General features: G+C 43.6%; 1 protein-coding gene across 2 annotated transcripts in view; it reads right to left on the reverse strand.

Moving 5' to 3' along the window:
* The window catches only part of sema7a (semaphorin 7A (JohnMiltonHagen blood group)), a 24,394-nt gene extending 8,671 nt beyond the window's left edge, over positions 1–15,723 (reverse strand). Inside the window, exons 1-8 of one of the 2 annotated variants that reach the window (XM_073831977.1) lie at positions 15,521–15,723; positions 15,196–15,329; positions 14,711–14,740; positions 14,530–14,625; positions 7,078–7,171; positions 6,852–6,962; positions 4,943–5,085; positions 4,272–4,450 (exon numbers count right to left, since the gene is read on the reverse strand). In XM_073831977.1, coding sequence (XP_073688078.1) covers positions 4,272–4,450; positions 4,943–5,085; positions 6,852–6,962; positions 7,078–7,171; positions 14,530–14,625; positions 14,711–14,740; positions 15,196–15,329; positions 15,521–15,647 — 914 coding nt within the window. In that variant the 5' untranslated portion in view covers positions 15,648–15,723. The remainder of the gene's footprint in view (positions 1–4,271; positions 4,451–4,942; positions 5,086–6,851; positions 6,963–7,077; positions 7,172–14,529; positions 14,626–14,710; positions 14,741–15,195; positions 15,330–15,520) is intronic. The other variant, XM_073831978.1, reaches the window with a different exon arrangement.
* Positions 15,724–19,750: the final 4,027 nt, after the last annotated feature.

Genomic DNA, 19,750 nt, shown 5'->3' on the forward strand with positions numbered 1-19,750 from the left:
GTTTACATAGATTCCCTGCTGAAAAAAACAGCATATGCTGGTTAGGTAGGTTTGATGCTGGGATGCTGGTTTTAGCTGGTTTATGCTGGTCCTTTGCTGGTTAATGCTGGTCATTTGCTGGTTAATGCTGGTCCTTTGCTGGTTTATGCTGGTCCTTTGCTGGTTAATGCTGGCCATTTGCTGGTTTATGCTGGTCATGTTGCTGGTCAAGGACCAGCATAAACCAGCAAAGGACCAGCAAAGGACCAGCATAAACCAGCAAAAGACCAGCATTAACCAGCAAAGGACCAGCATAAACCAGCAAAGGACCAGCATTAACCAGCAAAGGGCCAGCATAAACCAGCAAAGGACCAGCAAAGGACCAGCATAAACCAGCAAAAGACCAGCATTAACCAGCAAAGGACCAGCATTAACCAGCAAAGGGCCAGCATTAACCAGCAAAGGACCAGCATAAACCAGCAAAGGACCAGCATTAACCAGCAAAGGACCAGCATAAACCAGCAAAGGACCAGCAAAGGACCAGCATAAACCAGCAAAAGACCAGCATTAACCAGCAAAGGACCAGCATAAACCAGCAAAGGACCAGCATTAACCAGCAAAGGACCAGCATAAACCAGCAAAGGACCAGCATTAACCAGCAAAGGACCAGCATAAACCAGCAAAGGACCAGCAAAGGGCCAGCATAAACCAGCAAAAGACCAGCATTAACCAGCAAAGGACCAGCATAAACCAGCAAAGGACCAGCATTAACCAGCAAATGGCCAGCATAAACCAGCAAAGGACCAGCATTAACCAGCAAAGGACCAGCATAAACCAGCAAAGGACCAGCAAAGGACCAGCATAAACCAGCAAAGGACCAGCATAAACCAGCAAAGGACCAGCATAAACCAGCAAATGGCCAGCATAAACCAGCAAAGGGCCAGCATTAACCAGCAAAGGACCAGCATAAACCAGCAAAGGACCAGCAAAGGACCAGCATAAACCAGCAAAGGACCAGCATAAACCAGCAAAGGACCAGCATAAACCAGCAAAGAACCAGCATAAACCAGCAAAGGACCAGCATAAACCAGCAAAGGACCAGCATAAACCAGCAAAGAACCAGCATAAACCAGCAAAGGACCAGCATAAACCAGCAAAGGACCAGCATAAACCAGCAAAGAACCAGCATAAACCAGCAAAGGACCAGCATAAACCAGCAAAGGACCAGCATAAACCAGCAAAGAACCAGCATAAACCAGCAAAGGACCAGCATAAACCAGCAAAGGACCAGCATAAACCAGCTAAAACCAGCATCCCAGCACCAAAACCTACCTAACCAGCATATGCAGTTTTTTTCAGCAGGGTTGGATGTTGATAGCATGATTTAACACATTACGACCATGATTTAACATTATTAGCATTTTGTTAACATGTTTCCAGCATGATTACCATGTTGTTACCACATTGCTAACATGTTTTAACATGTGGCTAACATGATTTGACATGTTTTACCACAATTGACATGTTGCTAGCATGTTTCTAGCATGATTACCATATTGCTAACATGTTTTAGCATGTTGCTAGCATGATTTGACATGTTTTTACCACAATTGGCATGTTGCTAGCATGTTTCTAGCATGATTACCATATTGCTAACATGTTTTAGCATGTTGCTAACATGATTTGACATGTTTTTACCACAATTGGCATGTTGCTAGCATGTTTCTAGCATGATTACCATATTGCTAACATGTTTTAGCATGTTGCTAACATGATTTGACATGTTTTTACCACAATTGGCATGTTGCTAGCATGTTTCTAGCATGATTACCATATTGCTAACATGTTTTAGCATGTTGCTAGCATGATTTGACATGTTTTTACCACAATTGGCATGTTGCTAGCATGTTTACCATATTGCTAACATGTTTTAGCATGTTGCTAGCATGATTACCATGTTGTTAGAATGATTAGCATGTTGTTCGCATGTTGCTAGTGTTTTTAGAATGACTGCCATGTTACTAATCATGGTTCTAGCTTGTTTTTAGCATGATTTGAATGTTGCTAGCATGTTTTAGTATGATTAGTATGTTTCTAACATGTTTCTAGCATACTGCCAGCATGTTTTAACTTTGTTTAGCATGCTAGTATGTTTTAACATGTTGCTAGTATGATTTAACACACTGTAAACGTTTTAACATGATTTAATACATTGCTACCACGTTTAAATGTGATTTAACACACTGATAGCATGTTTTAACAGTTTAACATGCTGCTAGCATGATTAAGCACATTTCTAACATGCTGCTAGCATTTTTAAAAGGATTAACATGCTGCAAGCATGTTTTTAACATGATTAAAATGCTGTTAGCATGTGTTTACGAAAATTAACTATGGTTTTACTACAAAACCGAAAGAAAAGATGGTATAATTAAACTGTAATAACCACAAATTAACCATGGTCTTGCTACACCAACCACAGTTTAACCAGGGTATTTGCAGTAAAACTATACAAATGGTAATCAATCTGCCACAAACATGCTTACTACACTTTTACTATAATAAAACCATGGTAAATTTTCGTAAGAGTAATCCTGTTAAAACATGCTAGCAACATGTAAATCATGTTAACAGTGCGATAGAAAATGCTAGCTACATGTTAAATCATGTTAAAACATGCTAGCAATGTGCTAAATCATGTTTTTAGCATGATTACACGTTGCTAGCACATTGCTTATGTTTTAGCATGTTGCTAACATGATTTAACATGTTTAGCACAATTAGCATGTTGTTAGCATGTTTCTAACATGATTAAATATATATCTAATGATATATATAATCTTTAGACAAAGTCTGCAAAACTACAAGCGCGTTACAAGCGCGTTTAAATTAGTTTTTTTCCCCCAAATCAATCCCCATACACCATAACAAAGCACAAAACAGATTTGTGAGTTTTTTTTTAAACACTGAAACAAGTACATTGCATAAGTATTTATACCCTTAACTCAGTACTCAGTTAAAGCACCTTTTACAGCCTCAAGTCTTTTTGTGTATGATGCAACGAGTTTTGCGCATCTGCATTTGGTCTGAGGTTTTGAATGCTCTGGACTAGGTTTTAATTAAAGTTATCTCTATATTTTGATGTGCTGAGCTTTCTTTCTACTCTGATGAGTCCCTCAGTCCCTGCCGCTGAAAAACAGCCCCTCAGCATGAGGCTGCTACCACAACACTTGGTGTGCCTGGTTTCCTCCAGTCATGATGTTCATCAGACCAGAAAACCTTTTTTCTGACAATCTGAGAGTACTTTAGGTGCTTTGTTGCAAATTCCAAGTGTGTTTTCATGTGTCTTCACTGAGGAGAGAATTAAGTCTGACCACACCACCAGTGATGTTTGTTCTTCTGTAAGTTTCTTTTATCTCCATATATGAACATAGAGCTTAACTAGAGTGACTATCGGCTTCTTGGTCACCACTCTAACCAATACCCTACTCAATCAATTGCTAAACAGTCCTAGTTGTTTCAAACTTCTACCATTATGGATAATAGAAGTTACAAGCTTCTGTGAACCTTCAATGCAACAGAATTTTTAAAAAAATCTTCCCCAGATCTGTGACATAATCCTGTCTCAAACTCTACAGGCAGTTCTTTTGACCTCAATGCTTGGTTTTTGCTCTGACATGCATTTTCAGCTGTTCGACCTTTCGTTACGTGTGTGCCTTTCCAAATCATACTCATTCAAATGAATTTGCCAAAGGTTAATCTCACTTGAAGTGTAGTAACATCTAAAAGCAATATGAATGCTCCAGAGCTAAACTGTAAGTGTCCCAGAAAAGGGTATGAATACTTATGCACTTATGCAAATGTATTACTTATTTCTAATAAATTTTGTGTTTAGTTTTGTGCTTTGTCATTATGGTGTATGGCGTGTAGACTGATGTGGAAAAGTTTTTTTTTTTTTTTTTTTAAAGCAGTTTCACATTAGGCTGTAACATAAAACGCACACAAAATGAAGGGGTGTGAATACTTATGCAAGGCACTGTCTGTGCGAGTGTTTTACATTTTTCACATCTATGTGTAGTTTGGTGTGTATGTGGCTAATTATTTTATGTTTGTGTGTAGAATTACTATGCAAAAATACAATTTATAGAAGAGTTCAAATAGTTTTGATAGAAGTGTTTGCTATTGCAAGGTGTGTGTGTGTGATGTTTTGAGAAATGGAGCCATAGTTTCATAAACTGTGTAAGCATTTTTTTTTTTTAACTGTGATTGTCAGAAGATAATGCAGTGTTTACCAGCTGCTGGAGAAGAGTGCATACACTCGTGATTCCGTCCAGTTATCAGCATGCTGGATGAAAACGTCCTGCAGGCGGTTAAAGTACAGCGACTCACTAGGAATCCTGCACACCAGCCGTGCCTTCAGAAAGGAGGTCCAGATGTTCTGGAGTAACTGCTTGGGACCGCCTTCATCGACCTATGAGAGATTGATGTTTTCACAGGTGTCTTTTCATCCACAAGTCCTAGAAGGTTTATTAGTTTCATAGCACTTCATACCAATTACATAACGTTTGTGTCTCATGCTTTGTTTCTAGAATCTGATCTCTGGCCTTCACTCTTGTTTTCTGCTGTAGATGCTTTCACCTAACTTTGCTGATAACACTCGTGTTGTGTGATAACTTCTTATCAAGCTGGATGCCAGGAAGGCTTGTAAGTGCTAAATTTTAAGCTCTACGTGAGCTCCTCAAATGTCCCCTTCCTGAATAATTCATAGTAACCAGTCCATGACTATCAGATGACTTCCATTCATGGAAGTTAAATCCATTTATCTACTTTGAAATGTGTAGGTTGATAAAATTGAAGTTGAACGTCACAGTCCCACAACAATGGTTCTCCCAGGCTTGGTGGGTTTGTGTAGGAAGCCTCACAAAGAACCGTCAGATCTTTCATACGTAATTGAGAAACATACCTTACATACTCTGGCCACTCTAGATATCCACGGGTCCGCTTCTGGACTCGTGTCTGAGTTTTTCTCACGAAATAAGACGTATATCTTCTCATTCGAGGAGTCGTTCTTGCGCTGGGCCAGAAAGCTGGAAATAAAAGTGGGTTCTGTGAGGGAGAAGAATGAGTTAAGAATTGTTTCTTCATTCTTGCACATTTTCAAGTGAGAAGCCTAATTTAATAAGAGAAACGGTGACTGGCTGTATTTTGATAGCTGAAGCATGGGAGAGAAAAAATGCTGGCTGGTCAGCAACTGCTGACCTTTCGTTGGCTCAGCCCACTCTGTCCACAAACATACTTTATTTTCTCTAAAGTGCATACTAAAGTGAGTTTAGTGATTAAAGCATTAGAGGCAAGTGTTGATTAGGCAAAATAAGATCTATGAGTCTACTTAAAGGGACAGTTTGCTAAAAAAATGAACATTGGTCATCATTTACTTACTCTCAATTGGTTCCAAACCTCTTAATTTCTTTCTTCAGCTGACCACAAAAGAAGATATTTTGAAGAATGTTTCTAATCCAAAAAATGAAATCCAAAAGGTTTCTGACCCTGTACAGACAGCAATGCAACTGACACGTTCAAGACCCAGAAACGTAGTAAGGACATCGTTAAAATAGTCCATAAGTGGTTCAACCTGATTTTATGACGATACAAGAATACTTTTTGTGTCCAAAAACCCCCCCAAAATAACGACTTTATTCAACAATTTCTTCTCTTCTGTGTTAATAGTTGCTTTCTATGCAGGATCAGAAAGCTCTTGGATTTATCAAAAAAAAAAAAAAAAAAAAAAAAAAAATTTAATTATGTGTTCCGAAAATTAACGAAGGCCAGGTTTTGAAAGACATGAGGGTGAGTAATTTATGACAGAATTTTCATTTTTAGTTGAACTGTTCCTTTAAAGGAACGCTCCACTTTTTTTGGAAATAGGCTCGTTCTTCAAAAATAACCAGTGAGTTTCGGTATTTGTGGTATTTAAAACTTGACTCTTCTGCAGTTATATCGTGTATTAAGACTGGTGGAAAATGTAAAGATGCGATTTTCTAAGCCGATAGGATTAGGAACTACACTCCCACTCTGGTGTAATATCACGCAGCGCCTGAAATTAGTTCCCAGCTAGGTAATCTCCAACGAGGAACGCTCCCTGTGCATGCAGTTGGTCATGTTGTGCTGCGTGATATTACTGCGCCTGCTTCGGCCATGTTACGGCAGCAAACTTCCTTGACTATTACGCCGGAATGGGAGTGTAGTTCCTAATCTCATCAGCCAAGAAAATTGCATCTTTACATTTTCCGCCAGTCTTAGTATACGATATAACTGTAGAAGAGTCAAGTTTTAAATAGGACAAATACCGAAACTCGTTGGTCATTTTTGAACGCGATGCTATTGGTCTAATAGGATTCAATGATCTATGCTAAGCTATGCTAAAAGGGATATCGCCAGAACAGAAGAACGGCTGAACCGTAAAACTCAACTTATTAACTCGGGGGGAGTTGGAGAATGAGCCTATTTCCAAAAAAAGTGGAGTGTTCCTTTAACATCTTGTGATGTGAAAAGCTGCATGTGTTTAAGAAACAAATCCATCAAGCCATTTTTAATTTTGAACCAGTGCTTCCCGCTAAATATGTAATATTGCTTTCTCTAGTGAAAAAGTCATCTGGTCTGAATCAGGAGAGAAATATGCACAGATCAAGTACTGTTCACAAAAAATAAAAATAAAAAACGGTCCAGGATAGCGGCTGAATGGATTTCAAAACGGTAAAAATCAACTTATTAACTTGGGGGGAGTTAGAGAATTAGCCTATTTCCAAAAGAAGTAGAGTGTTCCTTTAAGTACTTTTTTTTCTAGTCATTTCAATTTGTGTGATTCTACCAACCTGAGACCCATTGATCATACATCCAAACACTGGTTCGTTGTCCAGCTTTTCTGCGAAACTGCAGCAGGGTTCCATCACTGTATAGAGGAGCTGTCGCATAGAGATCTCCATCTGTATGTAACCAAAGAAGGCCTAGGTGTTACGCTTAATAAGCAACTACAATCCTCCAACTCATTCACAACGTCTAAGCAGGTCAAAACATTAAGCTGCTTATGCTCCAACATACCTGCCACTAGTGACAATGAGTTTTGTGAACATGTATGAGGTGAGATCCCTGTACCATCTATAACCTCTGTGGAATGATTGCTTTCTCTGCCAAACTTTGGGAAAGAGATGTTATTAGAAATCAGCAATATGGCAAGCCATTTAACATTTAATCATTTGCAGGATATAAATTGACCCTTCGCAAAGACCTGTCCCCCTTAGTTACTTTTGCTATGTCCGACAAACAATGCCGCTTTTACACTTGTTCACACATAATGTTCTCACATCGCGGAGCAAAGAGGAAACTGACAACACGCCGACAGACAAGACAGAGCTGGTATGATACAAGGTCTCAGCTTTCACAATTGGTAATTTTTCTCAGAAATTCAAACAATAACTACCGTTTTGTGGCTCTTTAACAGTGTTGGGTAAAGTCACTTTTAAAAGTAATGCATTACAATTTTGCGTTACTCCCTAAAAAAGCAACAATTTCCATTACTTTGTTACTTTTTATGGAAAGTAATGCATTATGTTACTTTTGCGTTACTTTTTAAATCTGGGCAGGGCTTGCTTATTTGTTTATAATATTTAAAGAAAATTTGGGCAAACGTACAAGCCATTTCACACCAAAAGTAAAATGAATTCACCTCAGGCCGAAGGAAAAGTACATTCATGCACGAGACGATTACTTTTCAGATATAAAAAAATGCAGCAAAGACATTGGTTAATAAAACAGGATTAAGTACATAAAAGATATTTGTATTATTTAACATAATTAATTATTGCAGGTTTGCGTCATATTTTAAAGGTCCACTGAAGTGCCTTGAAACACGCAGCGTTATTCTATGTGGTGACGTACTTTTAACTGAAACAAAAACATATCGCCCAGCCCCGCCCACTAATTTTGACTAGCCAATAGCGTTCCATTTATGTCTGCTCAGGACAGAGCCGTTAAGCTCGGTAAAGCCGCATTTGTAAGCTTATGACCGCCACAGACTAATAAATTACCCCACAGATTCAATATGAAACTTGCTAAAACGAAATAGTGATCATAATCATGCTGAGGCTGTGTAGTTTAATACATGCTGACCGCACATATGAGCGCTTATGATCTGCTCCGCGTCTCTGTATAGGGGGCGGGACACTACGGACTCTAGAGAGCATTTGATTGGACAGAACGTTTGATAAGAAACTGAAGTGCACGGTGATATCATCCAAATCCTTGATTCATATTGGCGGAAGTGACCAGACTGTAAGTTCTCTTTCAAGCATACGTTTCGGTGTCTCACTATGGGATACGCCCCTTCCGCGTATTCCTCAGAAGCCCAATTCCATTACGCCAGCCCCAATTGGCTGGCAGAGATGACGTTGCGTCAGGGAGTGACTCCCCTCCCCTGGTATAAAAGGAGCGACACAACGTCATTACGACATTCAAAAACCTCTTCTCGCTTCACACCAGAAGTCTACTCAGGTTGTACAGCCATCAACGAGTCTCCACACTGGTTGCTGGTTGTATCTTGGTACTGCTGCTAATAGACGACTTGTTGGCCACCACGCCGCTTGCGCCTACACCCTCATCAATCGGCACTCCAGCTCATTGTTAGGGTCATTTAGTACCGCAACTATGGCTGCAGCGATGCAGACTACCCAAGCTAGCGAGGGAGATCCGCGGCTCTGCTCATGCGGGAATAAAATTTCGAGCAGAGACACACACCAGGTCTGCTCTGCATGTCTTGGGCTGAAACATGCCCAAATGGCGGTCGAAAGTCCCGGCTCTTGTGAGCATTGCGCTCGTTTCACTATGAAAAGCCTTCGTCGCAGGTTAGCACGCCAAGCTAGCTTGTCTGACCAGGATCCCCTCATGTCAGCTAGCCCCGCTCCGGTTTCCGCCCCCCAGGTAGCCATTCCTTTGGAGTTGCCCACCACGGCAGCTCTATCGTGGGGCGAACAGCTGGATGCATGCGTCCCTCTGCCAGGTGTCCTTAGCACGGACGAGGAGGACGCGTTTGAATTTGAGGAGGAAGGGCAATCGGATTTTCTCCTCTCTGAGGAGGAGGAAGATTTAGAAGATTCCCCTTTCCTTCCCCCTATGCAATCTGCACAACCGCTCCTCGTTACGGCGGGATCCACGGAGGAGGCGGGCGGGGCACCATCCTCCCCGCTTCTTAGTGTTGACCTGCAAGACGTGTGCAAACGCGCTGCAGAGAGACTCAATATTCCGTGGCCGACCGTAGTAGCGGAGGCTGCAAAGTCTCGCTACGAGGGCAAGCGGCTGCCGAGAGCTAAACGGGCAGCGAGGCAACTCCTTCCAATTTTTCCAGAGCTTCTGGAGGAGCTCTCTGTCACCTGGAAGGACAATCCTTTCACTAGCAAAATGCCTGTGCAGGGGGGATCTGCCCTTGACGTGGAGGGGATGGAGAAGGCAGGCCTTCTTCGCATGCCCCCTATGGAGACATTGGTAGCCGCGCACCTGCACCCAAAGCGCACCGCGGCTGCGAACCCGACACTGCCTTCAAAGGCAGACCGCTTTCAGTCAAACATGACAGAGCGTGCATACAAAGCGGTCGCTCTCTCTGCTCGGGCTCTGAACGCGATTTCTCTGCTAACCGCATACCAAGCGGAGCTGCAGGACGAGGTATCTGACATGCCAAGTCAGGCACAGTGGGAGGAAATCTGTGTCGTCACAGACCTCTCGCTCCGTCTGCAGAGATGTGCCGTTCAGGCTGCGGGAAAAGCCATGGCCACAATGGTAATACAAGAGAGGGGACGCTGGCTTAATTTGGCCAATCTTTCAGATAGAGAAAAGGAGGCCATTCTAGATGCACCGGTCGTCGCTGAAGGCATTTTTGGCTCAGCGCTGACACGGATGCAGAAGAGATGCGAGGAGAAAAAGAGAGATGATGAGGCTCTACAGCTCTGCATGCCAAGGAAAACGCAGACTGCGCCACCTCCACCTCCTCGGCAGACCTTTGCACAGGTCACAGCTCGCCCACCCCCCAGCTTTCGCATTCCTAGACGTCAGAGACCGCGTGTGAATGCAGCAGGTCAGAGCGGCGCACCAGAGCAGAAACCCGCTTGGCCCAGGAAAAATTATCCGCCCGCACCGGCGCAGCCGGACCAGCCAGCTCCTCATCCTACCCAGATGGTGAGGAGGAAGAAAAAGGCGGTTTGAGGGGATCTTCCTGAGGGAAGGGGACTCACAGCCCCCCCGTTCGCCAGACCCCGACCCTCAGTTGTTCAGCGTTCAGCGTTCAGCAAGTTCGGAATTTCACATGTTCTGTGGGGAAACCAGCGCCAAACTGGCACAGGGGATGCAGAGCAGTGAAGAGAACGAGAGATGGAGCAGTGGTGCTCACCAAACCACTAGTCACAAGCACATTTCACGTTCACAGTTCAATAAAGTTTTCACTGTTTCCCCAACAAATGTTGCAAAACATAATGCCCCAAAAAATGTTGAAAGACACATTTTCAGAACACAGTATAACACCACCACGGGGAGTCATCGCTCCTCCAAGGGTGGTGAGCCAAGTGAACTCTGTCCAAGCGCTGAGTGTTCGCGCATGCGCAGTACAGACCACAAACACATGTTCGACTCGGCCACAAGATGGCGCCAGAACGCTGCAAATAAACTATTGGCGAGAATGCACACAGTCCCGGTGGGTACTAAGAACAGTACAGTGCGGTTACAGACTGCAGTTCGCCACTTTCCCCCCACAATTCAAAGGAATAATTTATTCTCATGTGCGGGAAAATTTGGTACATGTCCTTCAGGAGGAGATCACCTCCCTGTTGAACAAAAAGGCGATAAGGGTAGTTCCGCCCGAGGAAAGCCACAGTGGGTTTTACTCGAGATACTTCCTAGTCCCGAAGAAGGGGTCTCGAGCACTTCGTCCCATATTAGATCTTCGTGCACTGAACAAATACCTAAGAAAGTACAAGTTCAGAATGCTTACCCACTCTACACTTCTAAAATTAGTGCGCCCAGGCGATTGGTTTACTTCAATCGACCTGAAGGATGCGTATTTTCACATAGGAATATATCCACCCCACAGAAAATTTCTGAGGTTTGCATTCCTTGGCGTGAAATACGAATACCTAGTTCTTCCCTTCGGCCTGTCTCTCAGCCCGAGGGTGTTCGTGAAATGTACAGAAGCGGCACTAACTCCGCTCAGGGAGAAGGGCGTTCGTCTCGCTACCTACATAGACGATTGGCTGGTGACAGCCCAATCGGAACACAAAACGAGAGAACACACAGCAATGCTCCTAGAACATCTGCAGAAACTGGGACTCAAATTAAACACAGAAAAGAGTGTGTTGGTCCCCACACAGTCAATAACGTATCTGGGGCTGTTACTGGATTCAGTGACATTCAGAGCGAGACTGTCAGAGGACAGAGTAATAAAATTTACGCAATGCCTGGCCGAGTTTCGGAGAGAGAACAATGTTTCTTTTCGCACATGCCTCAGACTGTTAGGTCTGATGGCCTCAGCTCTCATAGTCATTCCTTTAGGCAGACTATTTATGAGAGAGTTCCAACGATGGGTAGCCTCTCTGAGACTGGATCCGTTACGGCACTCCCGGAGGAGAGTGAGAGTGACGTCAGCGGCGGTCCTGGCACTGCATCATTGGCGGCGCCCGTCCTTTCTGGTGCAAGGGGTACCCATGGGTGTTGTTCGGGCCAGAAAGGTCATAACGACAGACGCGTCGTTGTCCGGATGGGGGGGCATTTACGAGGGCAGGACAGTGAACGGGAGATGGGGTCACCATCTGATCCACTGTCACATAAACTACCTAGAAATGCTGGCCGTTTTTCTGACGTTGAAGCATTTTCTCCCTTTTCTAAAAGGTTGTCATGTCCTCGTGAGAACGGACAACACTACAGTTGTGGCTTACATAAACCGACAGGGGGGTCTCAGATCACTCCCCTTACACATGTTGGCACGCAAACTGATTTTGTGGAGCAATACCAATCTTCTGTCATTGAGGGCGACGCACGTACAGGGTATCATGAACCTGGGTGCAGATCTGCTGTCCAGGGGAAATCCCCTTTACGGGGAATGGAAACTGAACGAGCAAGTGACCGATCAGATCTGGAGCATATATGGCAGGGCGACAGTGGATCTGTTCGCGTCGCAGGACAATGCTCAATGCCCTCTGTTTTTCTCTCTGAAAGATCAGAGCGCGCCTTTGGGAATAGATGCGCTGGCGCACGAGTGGCCTCGCACTCTCCTTTACGCGTTCCCACCAATAGCGTTAATATCCCCAGCCCTTTACAGAGTGAGGGAGAGGGGATTGAAAATGATACTGATAGCTCCGCGATGGCCAGGGAAGTATTGGATTGCGGAGATCATACATATGCTGTACGCAGAGCCGTGGCCCCTGCCGCTGCGCAGGGATCTGCTATCACAGGCGGCGGGGGAGATCTTTCATCCTCATCCAGAACGCTTGGCACTGTGGGCTTGGCCAGTGAGTGGTTGAATATGAACGCGACTGGTCTGCCGGACAGAGTCATCAGAACTATACAGAATTCTAGGGCTTTATCTACTCAGTCACTTTACGAATGTAAATGGGGCGTGTTCGAGCGTTGGTGTGCGTCTAAACACGTAATTCCCTTTCAATGTTCGGTGGCTGTTGTTCTAACTTTCCTACAGGATCTGATAGACCAGGGTAAAGCTTTTTCAACCATTAAGGTGTTTCTGGCTGCTATATCTGCCTGCCATGTAGGTTTTGATAACAAAACGGTTGGACAGCACCCGTTAATATGCCGGTTCATGAAAGGAGCGCGTCGTGCTTTACCAGTCTCCAAACCGATTTCTCCTTCATGGGATCTGGTTCTGGTGCTTGATGCGCTTTCAGTGGCTCCATTTGAGCCATTAGACAAGACAGACTTTAAAACACTGTCATTTAAGACGGCATTGCTGTTAGCCTTGGCTTCAGCAAAGCGTGTGAGTGAAATTCACGCTCTTTCTGTGCATTCAGCGTGTATGCAATTTATGCCTGGGGACGCAGGGGTGCTTCTGAAACCTAACCCTGCATTTATGCCCAAAGTGGTCAATTCTATTACTCCTCTTGAGTTAAGAGCCTTTTGCCCACCGCCCTTTGCTTCAGCAGAACAGCAAAGGTTGAATGCGTTATGCCCGGTGCGTGCTTTACGTGTGTACACGGAAAGAACTAAGGGGTTCAGAGAGAGTGATCAGCTGTTTGTGTCTTGGGCAAAGCCGCGCACAGGGAAGCCGATTACTAAACAGCGCTTGTCACACTGGATAGTTGAGGCAATTTCCCTTGCATATTCTGGTAAGGGGCTCACGCCTCCATCCGGTTTACGTGCCCACTCAACCAGGGGCATGTCAACGTCATGGGCTCTCTTTAAGGGGGTCTCGATACAGGATATTTGTGAAGCGGCGAGTTGGTCATCACCGCACACATTTGCAAGGTTTTATAAACTGGATGTCACGGCTCAAAGTTTTGCACATGCTGTTTTGAGCGTGGGATCATGAGATTTAACCAGCCCTACTGGTACATTTTATTTTGGTTGGCAGGAGACTTTGAGACAGGCAATACGGGAGTTGGGATATCCCATAGTGAGACACCGAAACGTATGCTTGAAAGAGAACAATAGGTTACTTGCGTAACCCCGGTTCTCTGATAGCATTAAGTGAGGTGTCTCACCAGATCACCCTCCTTGCTGTGCGAAGCGAGGAAGAGGTGTGCTTGTTTTGAATGTCGTAATGACGTTGTGTCGCTCCTTTTATACCAGGGGAGGGGAGTCACTCCCTGACGCAACGTCATCTCTGCCAGCCAATTGGGGCTGGCGTAATGGAATTGGGCTTCTGAGGAATACGCGGAAGGGGCGTATCCCATAGTGAGACACCTCACTTAATGCTATCAGAGAACCGGGGTTACGCAAGTAACCTATTGTTTTGAATGCCCATATCTTGTAAACGCGAATTTTGTCGTTGTTTTGAAGCACACCAGACTATAGATAATCTTAAGGCTAATATATTCATACTAAAAGCCAAAAAACTTTAATTTTGATTTCAGGGGGACTTTAAGTTTGCATTTCTCTGTTTTTATTTATTTTGAGGAATACTGAATGTGTTTTGTGAGTGAGATGAATTAATGCATGTTCACATTTAATCTAATCTCGGCCAAATATTGTCCTGTCCTAACCAACCATACATCAATGGAAATTATGTTTAAATCTTTTTTTTTTTTTTTTAAGTATGGTTTTGTGGTCCAGGGTCACATATAAATCATCTGACATAAATGACTGTTCAAAGTTTTCACTAAATTTTATTTTAAACTCACACTAAAGTGTACAATTTGAGAGCACACACCTGCAAAAATGGTCAAGGTAACCTTTTGTTCTTAGTATGCTCGTACTAAAAAAATAGTAAACCATAAGGGACTTTTTAGCAGAAGCTCTTTGTTTCTAAATATGTAGCAAATATTGCTCTGTATATTTACTTCTTACCAGTTTCCAACACATTGGGTGTTCTCCATTCGTCCCACATACAAGTGTGTAGTCTTCAAATCTCTCAATTACTGTGACTACATTTTCACAAGAGCCCTGTATAGATGGAGCAATATCAGTAACAACAAAACTCAATTTGTTCTGTATTTTTTCTCTTATTCAACAGAATTAAAAAACTCACCTCAGCACATTTTGGATTCAGAGTAAAGTTCTAAAAAAAAAAATACAATATTTAGATACTTTAGTATCATCTTGGTCACAAAATCTACTGAACAGTTCTCAAAAATGTATGCAAAATATTTTAAATTAAAGAGATTAGACTATGCGTACACAAATGTAGCAACCATGAGGATATTTTTACTAATTAATCATGCAGTTAAGATTTTAACTGTTTATAGAAACCATAGCAACAGTCTTGTTTGTGGAATCAAATCTTTCATGGGACACCTCAAATGCCTTTTTATTCGCAGACACGTTCAATATGGACACAGCTGCTGTCTGTGTGCCTCACTGTCTAGTTACTGTAATCTAGCCACAATATATAATTTACTGCAGGCTAGGTTTACTACATTCTCTGCTCAATGTCAGAACATTTTCAACAAAAATAGCAAATTCTTCCTGTCACATATAATTTAAATATTAATAAGCAGTTCCAGTAGTAATTACCTCCACAATCTGAAGACTGTCTACATCAAAATGCAGAACATTATTTATTCCTCCTACAAACAGACTCTTTGATCCTTCCTGATGGAATAAGACTGTATGACTATAATTTCTGTTGTATAAAAGTGGAGCATCATCTGGGGATAAATCATAAATTAGTCAAATTACGTTTTCTTGGAAGATATATATGTTTAGATATTGTCCCATCTGATTATTTCAAACAATTTAACTCTAATGAGTGCATGTCCGAATATTCTATCAAAAAGTTTGTAAATGAGAAGTTTACATAATTAGTCTTATTACAGAGGAAAATTGTATGTTATCTTACCTTGTCTCAGAGTTAATCTGGGATTATAAGAGCAAAACACACAATGAAAGCACGCTCCGTAAATAAACCAAGGATACGCCAAATTCCGTTTGATGTTGACAGAGCAATATTGCCGTTTTAGTATCATGGTCCTACACAGTCTATCCGCTCAGAACAACACGATCACATCTCTTTGCTCGTTTCTGAATACCCCAGTGCTGAACAGATCCTCTCCGAGTCGTAGTGAACGACCGTGAGGCAGAGCCCGAGGAGGAAGGGCCCCGCCTCTGTTCGGTCATCGCCCTACCCTCCTTGGAAAAAAACGTTTTAAAAGATTTGACGTATTTTTAAATTAACATGCCTATAGGCGATGTCTCCACCTTATTTTTGACTTGTAGACGCAGCCATTTCAAAACTTGAATGTGCTTCCATTTATTTAACCTGTACAAGTACAAGTACAGTTAGCCTACTTGTCAAACGATTGGGGTCATTATGATTTTTCAGTTTTTATTCGAATATTTTTTTAAGAATTTAAAATGTAGTCTTTTTTATCCTTTTGAAGGCTGGATTTATTTGATCAAAAATAAGGTAAAAACAGCAATAATGTAAAAAGATGGTAACAGCGCCACCAGTGACAAACTCGCAATTCTGATTTTGTTTTCTCAGAATTGTGAGATATAAACTCACAATTGCGAGTTATGAAGTCAGAATTGTGAGATGTGACCCTGGACCACAAAACCAGTGTTAAGTAACACAGATATATTTGTAGCAATAGCCTAGCCACAAATAGGCCTACATTGTGGCTCAAAATTCTCGATTCTTCTTGAAGACATTTTGTAAATTTCTTACTGTAAATATATCAAAACTTATTTCATTAGTAGGCTAATATGAATTATTATGAATTATTAGATTTTTTTTACACTCTCAGCTTCTAGATTTTCAAATAGTTGCTTCACGGCCAAATATTGTCCCATCCTAACAAACTGATGTAATGTCACACCCCTGGACTTTCTTGTTGGTTTTTCCCGTTTTCCCCCGCTGTTCTGAGTGTTTTTGGTTTCTCCGTCATTGTCTGCACCTGTCTGTGTAATTAGTCTGTCTATTTAAGGTGTGTGTTTTCCCCTGTACTCTTGTCGGTCTTTGATGTTATATGGATGTCTTACCCTGCTGTTCCTGTGTCTGCTTGTATTCCGTTGGATTTATTAAATATTCGTCTTTTACTACGTCGTTGTTCATGTGTTCCTGCCTACATCGTGACAGAAAGACAGACCTATACAGTTTATTTTTTTTGGCGTGTTCTCCTCCGTTTTGTTTCCCGTTCGTTTTTCCCAGTCTTTTTGTTTCCGTTGTGTCTCCCCCATGGATTCCTTCCTCCGTCCAGAAATCATCCTCCTCCGGCTGAAGCAGGGGGAATTACCGCTCGAGGGCTACACATCAATGTTCCAGCTAGTAGCAAACAACACCAGCTACCCGGACGACGCGCTCTGTGCATTCTATGACGCGAGTCTTAACGCATCATGCAGAGCGCCGTCGTCTGAGGACGGCCCTCGAGCCGATTTTGCCACGTTTGTGGAGTGGACACTGGCGAGAAAAAGACCCGAGTTCCCCGCCTGTTCCAAGGAGAATCTCGTCAGTGCCACTCCAGGCCCAGAGCCCAGCCAGCCACCCCGACCCGCGGATTATGAGCCCATCAGAGACGGAAAGCCCGAGCCCGGAGCGACAGCAGTATGGAGTGCCGACGGGGGCAAAACTGCTGATCAGGTGCGTGAGCCGACCATTACATCTGCGACGGTGGAGTGCTTCGTGGAGCAAGAGAGGGCGGTAGAGAGCCCCGCCCACTGCACTATCACTGAGGGTGAGCTGGAACAAGATTATGGGGATGTTATTGACTGTGTCATGGAAATACCTATCTGCCTGGATTTCCCACCCACCCTCCCTCTTCTGCCTAGTCCTGAATCTCCGCTGGTTCCGCCCAGCCTACCTGAATCCCCGTTGTCTGCTGTCTGTCCCCTTGCTCACCCTCAGCCCACCATCTGTGCGGTGGGTTCGCCGCGGGTCTGCCAGTCTCCATCGGTGTCATGGCTGGAGGATCCCTCACCATCGCCTCCAGCCTCAGAGTCCTGGACTCCGCCTCGGCCCTCCGACCCCGCGGCTCCACCCTGGCTCTCTGCTCCCTCGTCTCCGCCGTCGATCCACCAGCTCCACCGGGCACCATCGTCCCTCCGGCTCCGCCCTGGTCAGTCGCCACCTTCGCCTCTGGACTCTACTCCTCCGGCTGTGCCTCGTCGCGCCGTCCCACCGGCTCTGTGGACCTCCTCCCTCCCGCGGGCACAGCCTCGGTCCTCTGTCGCTCCGGCTCCGCCGCGGACCTCCGGATCTCCATCTCCGCCTTGGTCGCCAGAGCCTTGGGTTCCGCCTTGGCCCTCCGGATCCGCGGTGTCACCCAAGATCATCGGCTTTCCGTCTCCGCCTCGGGCTCTCCCACCACCTGCTCCGCCTCCGTCGGTCGGCCCCTTGGAGTCGTCAGCCCTTCCTCCACCATGGCTCCTCCCTCCATCGGCTCCACCGTGGGAATACATCTTGGCTGCGTTCTGGGTCCCACCTGGCTCCTCCTGCTCCAGCCCATTCCTGTCACATCCTTGGCTCCTCCCTCCGTCACCACCCTGGACTCCATCTTGTGCCCTCCTCCCGGGAGTCCGTCCTCCACCTAAGCCCCCTCCAAAGACTTTGTTCTGTTTCCTTTGTCTGTTTGTCGGCACGAGGACGTGCCTTCCAGGAGGGGGAGGTAATGTCACACCCCCGGACTTTCTTGTTGGTTTTTCCCGTTTTCCCCCGCTGTTCTGAGTGTTTTTGGTTTCTCCGTCATTGTCTGCACCTGTCTGTGTAATTAGTCTGTCTATTTAAGGTGTGTGTTCTCCCCTGTACTCTTGTCGGTCTTTGTTATATGGATGTCTTACCCTGCTGTTCCTGTGTCTGCTTGTATTCCGTTGGATTTATTAAATATTCGTCTTTTACTACGTCGTTGTTCGTGTGTTCCTGCCTACATCGTGACATGTATAGGGGTAGAGTGGGGGAAAACGCCCCCCTTAAGGAAAATGTGACATTACAGTGAAACAAAACATAAATGTGACTAGAATTGCCATCCTGGTTTTGAGTGACTATGGCAGGAGTTATTCACCAAATATTGAAATTGGTCAGCCTTCATAATTAATTAGTATTTTGACTGAACATATTTTTGTACAAAGGGGGCGTTTTGCCCCAGCAGTGGGGTAAAATGCCCCCTTTCTTACCAACCAGTTTGCTTCATAGATCAACAGCAAAATGAACAGACTATAGTTTTTAATCTCTAAAAGTAAAAGGCAAGTAATGTATCAACATGTGTGTATATATATATATATTATTTTTTTGAGGAATGTCCAAAATATCCAAATTTTTTAACATTTATATTTATACATATAACTAAGCCATGCAAACAAATATGTTGAGGTATTTTTTATTTTGTTCAAATATTTAGATTTTACCACCTACTTATACTGCATTAAGTGTAAAACAAAAGATTTGATGGACAGAAATATGTTATTATAGTAATTATGATAGAGAGAAACTATGCCCTCTGGGGGGCGTTTTACCCCACAAGCCATGTCTTTAAAAAAAACAATTATATTCCTTATAAATAACATATTCTCTCAAACTACAGACTTCACTATTCATCTATCATACATCACTGTGGTATCCTTCAGAACAATATTCTCTTAAACACTTGTTTACTAATATCTGAAAATTATAGCATTTACCATGTAATCCTCTTCTCTTCAAACATGTCGCTGGTGTCAGCTTCTCCAAGGAGATTTGTTTATCCCCGTTGTCAACGTAGTGCATAGCAACAGTGAAAATGTATCTTGTCTTTCTCTAGTGGTTATTTTGGGAAAAACATTTGGGGGCGCGTTTTACCCCAGGGGGGCGTTTTCCCCCACTTTACCCTAAATCTCAATTTCGAAAAATTGAGATTTATGACTGGTTTGTGGCCCAGGGTCACAGATAAACGCGCAGTTCTGAGAAATAAAGTCGCAATTGCATGATATAAATACGCAATTGCAAGTTATAACCCAGCTAACAACTTTTTGGTTCCCAGAACGTTCCCTATTGGTTAGCCAGGACAGTTTTCTCAACGTAAATAGAACATTCCCTTTAGGTTAGGGGAACATTCCGACGCTTAACCTTGGCTTATTTTAGCTATAAAATTTAAATTAT

Source organism: Garra rufa, chromosome 25 (assembly GCF_049309525.1).
Source record: "Garra rufa chromosome 25, GarRuf1.0, whole genome shotgun sequence".
Classification (NCBI taxonomy): Eukaryota; Metazoa; Chordata; class Actinopteri; order Cypriniformes; family Cyprinidae; genus Garra; species Garra rufa.